The sequence below is a fragment of the Anopheles stephensi genome, chromosome 3, assembly GCF_013141755.1.
Source record: "Anopheles stephensi strain Indian chromosome 3, UCI_ANSTEP_V1.0, whole genome shotgun sequence".
Lineage (NCBI taxonomy): Eukaryota > Metazoa > Arthropoda > Insecta > Diptera > Culicidae > Anopheles > Anopheles stephensi.
The window spans coordinates 54,305,728-54,316,050 of NC_050203.1; the positions used below are offsets into that span (position 1 = coordinate 54,305,728).

Sequence of the window (10,323 nt, forward strand, 5' to 3'; positions counted from 1 at the left end):
TGATGTTATATACGGCAGGACCGGGATTCAAATCCCATCCAGATCGTTCCCTCACTGTAAGGACTGACAATCTGACTATAACCACGTGGTATCAGTAAGGGACCTAGAAATGGCAGGCATTACCTAAGAGGTCGTTAGGATTAGAAGAAATAGAGAGAGAGGGAGAGAGAGAGAGCTGGCTTGATTTAAAATGGTAAACCTTAAGGAATTAAAAAAAAACTTATCACCCATTTGACTTTGATTTATGGTCTTATACTTTGTTCCGAATGACAGAAAGAGACTCAAAATCGATTTCCCGATGAATTCAATCCCTTTGAGGAATCGATTTCGCAACGGCTTCAGCTAAGTTTTACATAAAAAAAGGAAATTAATTCATTTTAATCTGTCTTTTACCTTCTGTCAACCCTTTTACAAAATTAGTCAATATTAAATTCAGTCTAATAATGAAATTTATTTTTAAATGAAAATAACTCCTTATTGAGCAAGCAAGTAAAAGAGGATAATAAAGTAAAAACTTTTTAATCCGTTGCATTTTGTCTCATTGGTTAAATTGAATAATTAAAGCAAAAGGTTTTCTATTGGTTTTGAGAATTTTAGGATGTTAACATTTGTTAATTTCATTAAAATTCTAAGTCATGGTTTAAAAATCGATTTAATTAATGTGTATCCAAAATAAAAAGTAATAATGCGATTTTACAATTCAATAAACATCAGTCTCGATTATGGTTGTATTTTTATCAATCAACTGTCACTTAAAATCTTTCCCAAAAAAGGGAAACATTTTTTCGGGTTCATCTCTGACACATTTGCCATTCTGTCGCCACCGTTGCACATGCCAACTCTAGCGGCCCATCTTCACCTTCATCTTCCAGCCGATCCGATCCGAGCCGTCCACCCTTTTCCTTTCGCTTTCCGATCCGATTACTCTCGATTTCATTGCACCGCGACCGAACCGACGATGATGCACCGGAGTAACCACACAATCCTCCACCAATCGGCCCGGTTCGATATCAATGAACTGCGGTGGAGGAGAGCCACGCAGATTTCGCGGACTCAACCCCACCAACCGCATCAACCGCACGGAGGAACGGTTTGGGAGATGCTCCGGCAAGACCCGAATGCATCGAACAATCGGCAAAAGCCCATTGTACCGGGCCGCGCACAGTGAAGAGGATTATATATAAAGCAGAACTTACCGCTCACAGCAACACATTCGGATCTGTGCCTCTTCCTACTGTGGAGTGTATCATCCCGTACTTAGTGCTCGGTGCTCGGTGTCTGGTGCTTGGTGCTACAACTTGACGAACGGTAGCGGCGTGCAGTTCGCCTTACGTACGGCCCCGTTTGCATGTGCAAGTGCAACATCAGTGCTGTGTCTGTGATACAACATTTGGGTGTTGTTTAGGAAGCTAGCGAAAAGCCCGTGTGTGTTCTTAGTGTGATTCGTTCGTTGTTCATCATGAAAATTGTAAGTGAAATAATCCAGCTTTGCAATAGGATTTGGTAGTGCTTTTTATAATGTTTCAGTTGCTTTTAGTGAATTTTCAATGTCTTTTACGATCGCTAGTTTTTTTAAAATATAATTCATTCTCTTTGTGCTGTTTATGAATATTTAACGAAATATTGTGCATTTCTATGTAACATTATGGGAAAAAGGGGTTTAAAACATTTGGCAGTTGAGCTAGAACCTTTATTTTTAGTTATTTTAGAACTATTTTTGAAAGTGACAGGTTTTTATTTCACTTAATGGTGATCAAATCGAAATCATTTTTAAATCCTTGATTTCTTACAATTTTGTTTTGTTAATGTTATAACACAAAAAGGAACATTAGGAAGATATTCTCCTTTGAGAAACAATTTTTAATAGAATGTATGTTAATTTAATTTTCAATGAGCATTGAAAAATCATACATTTTTCTATTCATTAAGAACGGTTTGTGCGTTTTACTGGAATATCGTAATTACTTCATTGCAATAACAATCTGACGGGTACATTCAATCCATGCTCATTTTTCGAGACACTTTTTCGATCTCTTCGATAAAATCTTCCATTAAATTATTCAAAAGTTTGCTTCAAAAACAAATACCAAACAGTACAGGGCATCGATTTCTGTGGCCGAAAAAAACCCAGCTCCCTTGCCAATCCGCCCTTCGATTTGCATAATTTTTCGCTTTAACGATCACGAGCCTTTAAAACCACAACCACCCAGAAGCCGACGCTTATCGATCGCCTTGACAGTTCGGGATCGCTTTACCGTCCGCCATAAAATTATGTACGATCGAATTGCTGCAGAAGGCACTCAACATGTCATTTATGCTAATCGCCACCATACCGAGGCGTTGATTACCGTAATCGCGAACTAATGGCTGACCCGCGAAAGAAAACCGTTTCGATTGATGGGGATGAGAACCGTTCTCACCTGTGTTTTGGGCCACCTGATTGCGCTTGTTTGCAGCCAAGTCAGGCCACCGGCAAGCACAATTATGATTGGGAAACGGTTCGTGTGGCGTCCCGAAAAGGGTGTCGAAGGCTCGCGCAACAACAGGCACCCGTGTCCTTCTTGCCCTTCCCTTTATTATTCCCGCACGCAAGCGACCACGACGGATCACGTTTACACTCTTGAGCGAGTCCGAAAAGCGTACGAGGCACCACTCGGTTCGGTGAGGGTGTTTATATTTAATTGATTGTAATGATAGCAAATAATCATCCTTGACTAGGCCGGAAAGGTCATCTCATCGCGTCGATGTTTAACGATTTCGATAGAATAACTCTTCAAAGCATGATGAAACGATTGTATAAGCCTGTCAAGCACGGTTTATGAAGATATCCTTTCTGCGGCTAGGCGTTTGCGATTAACCACACTGATATTAGGCATCAGCTGTGGCGCGATTTGTCTCGGTGGCCCATCCTCGGGGTCAAATGCATTCTCGCGGTGCAGTTATGCGGCGGGCAGCTGTTGATAAAACATAACCAACCAACCATCGCTTCTCGGTCGGTTTCGGCAAACCAAAACGCGGCGGGTGGTGAAAGGCACACATAATCCGATTGTCTTGCGGCTGTTAACCGTACGGTTGTTCGGTTCGATCGTACCGGTAATGTTATTAAATTTGTACCTCTGGGGGGTTTTTCGCTGCCGAACGCTCTCCAATCGTTATTGGGTAACTGAGATATTAAGCTGTAAAATTGTTGATTAAACAGATGATTTCCATCTCGACCGCTGGTTACGCTGCTGCTCCTGCTTGGGAAGACTCTGTCGGTGGGGTTTCTGGTTTTTTCAATTTCTACAACCATTAGCACACAAGTGTAGCTGGAATTGGAAGACTATTGCTAAAGGTCACACATTTTTCGATATGTGCCGTTGGTTTTCCGGCACAATCAGTGAAGATGTTACTGCGCGTTGGTGGTTGGTGAGCTTGAGGGAGAATCTTCACGAGCAGCCCTCTGCGCATACGGGGTGGCAGTAGCTGTGGGTTCTCAAGCGAGAGGTCAACACAACGCCAACAGGCAAGCTTCTGTAGCTACTGTGGTTCGCTGTGCGCTAAGGTGTGTCGGGTTGGTATATGTGCCCTAAAGAGAAGAATGGCATTTTTTTAACCGACGCTGAGCACTTTTGGAATAGGAAAAGATTTTAAGGGTATGTTTGAAGCATGAAAAAGCAAATAGAAGAGTCGTAATTCTCTTACCGTGTTTACATGAGTATTTGAAAAATCTAGTTTTATTTAAGCAATATTTTTTTCAGACCAAAACTATTCAGTGCAAACATCAAAATGAACTGAAAAGAGCATTGACACAGCTCTGCATAAAACATGTACACTAAGTTAAATTTTTTATAATTAAATTCCTTTAAAAACTTGGAAAAATGGTTGAATTGTTCCTACCAAATAAAAACGAATCTTGAAGACTTTGTGGAAAATGTTCAAGAAAGTTCTGATTCTGCTAATAAACGTGAGTTTTTTCTTCTTCTTCTTGACCTAATGATCTCTTAGGTTTTCTAGCTTACTAGACTTAACCACACCGCTGAGTTGGATAGTCAATCCTCACTCTGGAGGAACGGTACAGATGGGATTTGAGCCTCGGTTCAGCCATGTAAAAACTGACGCCGCTGTCGCATCTACCAGCCCCATGATGTTCGTTTGTGTAATTGCAACTGATTATTCTTATGCCCCATTTTTCCTTGAAAATTCATTTCCCATTTAATCTATATTCCTGACATCATGTAGCAGAACTTCTTATAATTAAATTCCCAATTCCATTGTTTAATCCATATTTGATAATTATTTCTCAGCTATAATATATTTATACATCCTTAAAACCTTCCTTAAATACATCCGTTTTTAACTATAAACGATGTTGGCATAACACAAAATCTATGCAATTTTTGTCTTATTTATGTGTATATCGTATTATTCGTTGCGGCGCCAATCTTCATTCGGCAGACCCGGGGATCAAATCCCATCCAGACTGCAAATTGTTTGTAACATGGATACACCTATTTTATGTCCTGAAAGCTGTAAATTACAAGTTTAACTTAATTAAACTTCCTTTACAATAGAAGTAATGTTATAAAGGAAGTATGGATAGGAAGATAATAGAAGTAAAGTTCTTATTCAATCAAAATGCGTTTAAATGAACAAATCAAAATTCTAGAAGGGTTTGCTAATCTATGTGAGTTTCTAAGTAGGTCAAGGATCCCACTAGTCTGGGTCTGTTTTATGAGGAAAAGTCGGACTCTTATAGCAAACCACTGAAAAAAGTATTTCAAATAATACTTATTTAATAATATCGATTTTTGATACATTTTAACCATTCTTTTGTTCAACAAAAAAGATTTAATTCTGTGTTCTATAATTTTATAAACATTGTGGAAAATATTTGACTGTTGAATTGATCTCTCATATTCAAAAATCTGAATTTTTCGTCATTTAGTAACTAAGAACACTTTGTTCGTCACAATTAGCTATTAAGCCAAGCCGTTCTTAGCCAGGTAAACCTTACAAAACAACCAACATTGTTCGTGAAAACCAATAAAAACGCCATACCTGGAGTCTACAAAACTACCCGTAAACAAGCGAAACATATCTGCATTTATGTTGCAGTTATGCTTCACCGTCTTCAAAAGCAAAGGGTCGTTATGATGAATGGAAAAATAATACTCTTTTATGAGGCATTTGCAACATCTGAACTCATCCGTCCAACGAAATCCAGTTCACGCTTTCGGTGTAAATGATCCGATTTGAATGGAATGCTTTTTCGCGTATCTGGTTTCCTGCAACCAATCTAGGACGCTAATCTGAATTTCCACTTACAATAGAATGCATGCAGAAACGGTTGCGAAGTAAGAAATCCGTCTGCTTCTTCTTTATCGGCAACAAGTGCAACAGTGGGCTTGAAACGATTCACCGCGTGGAATAAATAAGAAATATTTGTTTTTGAATGTTCTTTTCCCATGCGCGCATCTCTACGAAACTACGAAGAGGGCAGCAGCACAACAGAACGGGCAGAAATCGATGGGAAAACATGAAAGGTTTATCAGTTAAGGAACCCGCACTTGCAACGCTCCCGTCCCATTCTTGGTGTAAGGGTAGGGTAAGGTCGCCGGTAATTATGTTGTGCCGTTCGTAAGGCACCGGGCCATTTCGTCACCAAGCGTGACTGCCAGCATCACAGAGCAAAAAATGCTAGCGTCCCCTAGATTTCTCGCGCGTCTTCATTTCTCAATTCAATCGAATGATCGCCGTGGATACTCTGCCATTGCCATTGCTGCCCTGGTTTGCTCGTGGTTTGAGCTCTCACCCGTCCACTCGGCAGACCCTATGTATGTTCGACTTTTGCATCCGCAACAACCAAGCACAATGTGGATGCATGACTTACCTAGACACTCGGCATCCCAAAAGCAAGGTGCTCGGTCTACTTGTGCAACTGGTGCGATTGACGCTGCAATACCTGCCCGGTCGAGACCCATTCTTGTTTGGGTTTCGATAAGAAAGCTCCCATTCCGGCGGCCGAACCGCGATCGGAGACGATCGTTAGAGGCACAACAATGTTTGCATTGAAAGACGCCGCGAGATGCTTTTATGATAATTTCGTGACCACTCAACCGTGAGCCGAACGGCTTAGATGCTCCGGTTTTAATGGGTCACTCTTGCGCGTTGCGAAAGCGTGCTAAGGTTACGGTCGATTGTATCTTCAATTTCTCGTCGTTCATTCAATTGCAGTTCCTGCTGGCGACGCTGGTGGCGGCGTGCTCGTGCGCCCGTCTGGACAACAACTATCTGCCTCCGCCGGGAGCAGCTTCGGCTGGAGGTGGCCCAGGACTGACGGCTCCATCACCGGGCGGCGGTTCCCGACCGGGTGGTGCACCTGGAGGTCCGGGTGGAGCGGGAGGCTTCGGTGGTGGTCCCGGTACGGCACCGGGCGGTGGTGGAGGTTTCGGAGGCAGTGCACCGTCCGGTGCAGGATTTGGTGGAGCTGGTCCCAGTGCTGGAGGATTCGGAGGTCAGGCACAGCGACCGGGAGGAGTTGGTAAGATTGGCGCTAAATAAGGTGGAGCTTGTTTAATACATCTGGTCTTCTAATGCAGGAGGTGGCCCAGCGGCTGGACGTCCAGGAACGCCTGCCCCAGCTTATGGTCCTCCGTCCGGTGGATTCGGTGGTGGTGCTCCGTCGGCCTTCGGCGGCGGTGCTGGAGCTCCCTCGGGTGGCTTCTCGTCCAGTGGAAGTGGATTTGGCGGAGGATCTCCAGGAGCTGCACCAGCCGGCCCAAGCCAACCACCGATCGAGATCATCTCCTACGAAAACATGAACAATGGCGATGGAACATACAAATACAGGTGTGTATGGAATTGGGCGTCAAATCCAAAGTTCAAGTATACTTAAAGCCATTCTTTACTTAAAGCTACGAAACGGCCAACGGTATCAAGGTACAGGAGCAGGGTGAGATCAAGAACAAGGGCTCCGAGAACCAGATCCCAAGTGTGACGGGATCCTACTCGTACACCGCCCCGGACGGACAGGTTATTACCGTAACGTACATTGCGGACGAGAACGGATTCCAGCCCCAGGGTGACCATCTGCCAACGCCACCACCAATTCCGGAAGAGATCCAAAAGGGACTGGACGCGATCGCTGCTGCTCAGGCTGCGGGTGGTGGTGCTGCCGGCGGTGGTCCAGGAGGCCCAGGAAGTGCTGGAGGATATCCTGGAGCTGGTGGTAAACCATCCGGAGGCTATCCCGGCTCGGTAACTGGATCGGGTGGATATCCTTCCGGAGCTGGTGCACCAGGCGGACCTACCGGACCGGGTGCCCGTCCAGGCCAGGGAGGCTATCCGAGTGGACCGGCCGGTGGAGCTGCTGGCTATCCTGCCGCTGGAGGTCCTGCCGGTCCCGCTGGCTATCCGTCCGGTGGTCCCGGAGCACCTGCCGCCCCCCGTCCCAGCGCACCCGGAAGACCGTCGGGCAATGGGTCGTTTAACCCGCAGTCCGGTTACCAGTATTAAAACAGCCAGCCCTTTATCACATTAAGCCCGCAAACATCAGATGCACAAGTGCATTTAAACAGAAAAAGAAACGCAAAAAAACAGGAAACAAACGAAATCGAAAGGAGGTTCACTCGCTGTAAATAAGGTGAAATGGTGAACGGTTGTAATAAAGAGAGAAAAGTGAAAACTTAAACCCCAGACGGTGTCGCGGTCAGTCTCTGCTCTGATGTAAGCAGCGCTAGCAGCTGTATGAATGGGATGGTAGAGTTACGAGAGAAGAACTGGTTTGTACTTGATCTTGAACTGGTGGGAAAGATGAAGGTCGCCGGGTCTTGCTCGTTGAGATGAATGAAAAGGGTAAAGCTCTGTGGAAGAATTCGAACTCGACCGCAAAGCTTCGACTCGAAAGCTCGCTCGGTATCTTCGAATAAAGCTCATGGAAGGGTGGTCGAAAAATAGTACTTCAAGAAACGATTATCTTATTACATTCTAAATAAGAAATAAGGTTTTCGGTAGTATATCCTGTCTGCAGATGATTTATGGAATCATTTTTCCACTCCCTTCTAATATCGATCAAACCTATCCATAAATTATGGACATGTCTTTTTAATGTCATCACAGCGCCCATAATTGCCCTGCCATGTTTCTACCAGCCACCAGCCAATTGATTTATGTTCAATGCTACCAGACTCGATCGAAAAACGAGGAAAAAACACCCCGGTAAGGAAGGCGTGATGATAAAGTATCTGAATAGAAGAAGCTCGCTCACGGCGCACGGACACACATTATGGTGATGCGAGGAGCATAATTTGTACAAGTCAATTTGAAGCACCATCAGTCGCGGATCACAGCCGCACACAGCTCCGATCTAATCCGAGCCGCATCAGTCGAAAAAGTCGTGACATGGTGGTTCGATCGGCCCTCTAAGCTAAGTATGCGGCACTAAGTACATGCCGTACATGAACCATATAGTGTCTTCGAAAAAGGAAGACACACGGTTGACCCTCGAATCCCATGACTTCTTGCAGCTCCGTCGGTCATTATTCATGATCCTAACTACACTTAGAAATGTCATCCCTATGTGGTGGATTGTGATTGTGCGATCGGACTCAATTGCCCAGCGAGATTACCTCCCGCGGGCCGCGAATCGATCGTGACACAATACTTCGGGCAGAAAATTCAGGGTAGGTCGCTACAAAAGGAAACCCGCTATAGCTGGCTCATCACTCTCATCGACACTCGGAATCGGCGGAAGCTAGCATTGAACGATATTTATTAGGCATTCATTATCGCTTGCTCACTGTTGCCACATTGTTGCCAACACGATAGCAATATCTTCTGCTTAATGGGAATCCATATGTAGTGAGCGAGATTTATTCAAAGAGGCTTACTGCGACACGTGTTGCCCTGATAAGGCCTTCGTTCGAATCGTTTGTTGCTGTAAATATGACATATAGATACTGTGCAAAGCTTGCCAATTTATTCAAGATTCATTCCAATAATAACCGTATTTGGTCAACAAACATTTTTGTAAACAGAAACATTATTATTGACTCTCATTGCATGTTAACGATTTAGACAGAATTTTTGGACATTCACGATAAATATGTAATGATCAAACTTAATAAAAAAGTAGACATGTTCCATATTACAACTTTGCTGTTACGTCGTAAAATATGAAAAAAACTCGGTTTGAAGTCATTTCCTTAATAGGTTGACAAGGACTTCTTCATTCAAATGGTTGTTGACCGGTGATTACTTGCATACAAACAGGCGTTAAGTGTTCGATTTCTTTTTCTTGAGGGAAGGTCTAGCTCTATTTCTATGTGTAAAGGGTTATATGCTGCAACATTTCTATTTAATTAAGATTAAAATATTTCAATAAGTGTATCAATAAGATATCACATTGATGTTTCTCATTAATGGTGCTCAGGTCAGAACCAAACATCGATAGCTTAACCAATCCGTCGAAGATTCCCTGACCGGAGTACAAAGGTATGGTATTTGGTGCAGAAGCATTTGGTGCCAAAAGCACAGATCATTATAATAATACATCGATTTTCACGAGGTAGTATCACGTGGTCTGATTGCCAGTCATTTTTTAGTTTCAGGATGCCAAATTGCAGGTTTACGGTGAAGATGTAAAATTTTGTGAAAACATTCAGGCGCTGAACGGTAGCTGTGTAAAGCCTGTATGACGCTTCGTGGCCTGAGGACTCTTGGGTGAAATATCTAAGAAGACGAAATCTCTTGGATGACGTGGTTCCTTGTGGTAGACGAGGCTTCATGAACGACGTAGATCCTTGAAGGACGAGACTGCTAGCCAATAATTGACCGCACAGCCGAAATAATAGAAACGAAATTAGAGATTAAAAAGCCGCAAAAAGATCTTTAGCTTTAATTTCGTTAACATTTTCACCCAAAACTTCAATCATTCATTCTTCCCAGGCTAAGACGAGTAATGCACTGCGAAACATTTCCTATAGCTTAATTCAATACAACTCTCGCTGTTTTACCATTGGCACAGGTGGTGAGTGAACTGCGCCTGAAGGTATGCAATGTTTCGAAAAATGTCTTCCCTCACTCTGCCCGTGGCCTAGCATCTAGAGGGATGTACTGTAGTCACGCCTTTCTCCTAACAAATGATCATACGCTCAAGTACGCTCTCACCATCAACAACTTTTTCGGCAAAGTATTACACCCATCTTCATTGCTTCCACAACAAGATTGCATGATCTGCTTGGGCGCCACTCCTGTTTACTATCGCTTTGACCGTTAGCCTACAGTATGCTAAGTTCACGGGTGTAACATTCACCTCATTTCGCATAATTACCTTCCCTTATC

General features: G+C 43.6%; 1 protein-coding gene across 1 annotated transcript; it reads left to right on the plus strand.

The window, feature by feature from the left end:
- Positions 1 to 1,206: 1,206 nt before the first annotated feature.
- Positions 1,207 to 7,672, plus strand: LOC118513338 (pupal cuticle protein 36-like). The gene is made up of 4 exons (XM_036058960.1): positions 1,207 to 1,468; positions 6,217 to 6,523; positions 6,582 to 6,831; positions 6,897 to 7,672. The coding sequence occupies exons 1-4, from the start codon at positions 1,460 to 1,462 to the stop codon at positions 7,495 to 7,497; spliced, it is 1,167 nt and encodes a 388-aa protein (XP_035914853.1). The 5' UTR covers positions 1,207 to 1,459; the 3' UTR covers positions 7,498 to 7,672.
- The last annotated feature ends 2,651 nt before the right edge of the window (positions 7,673 to 10,323 follow it).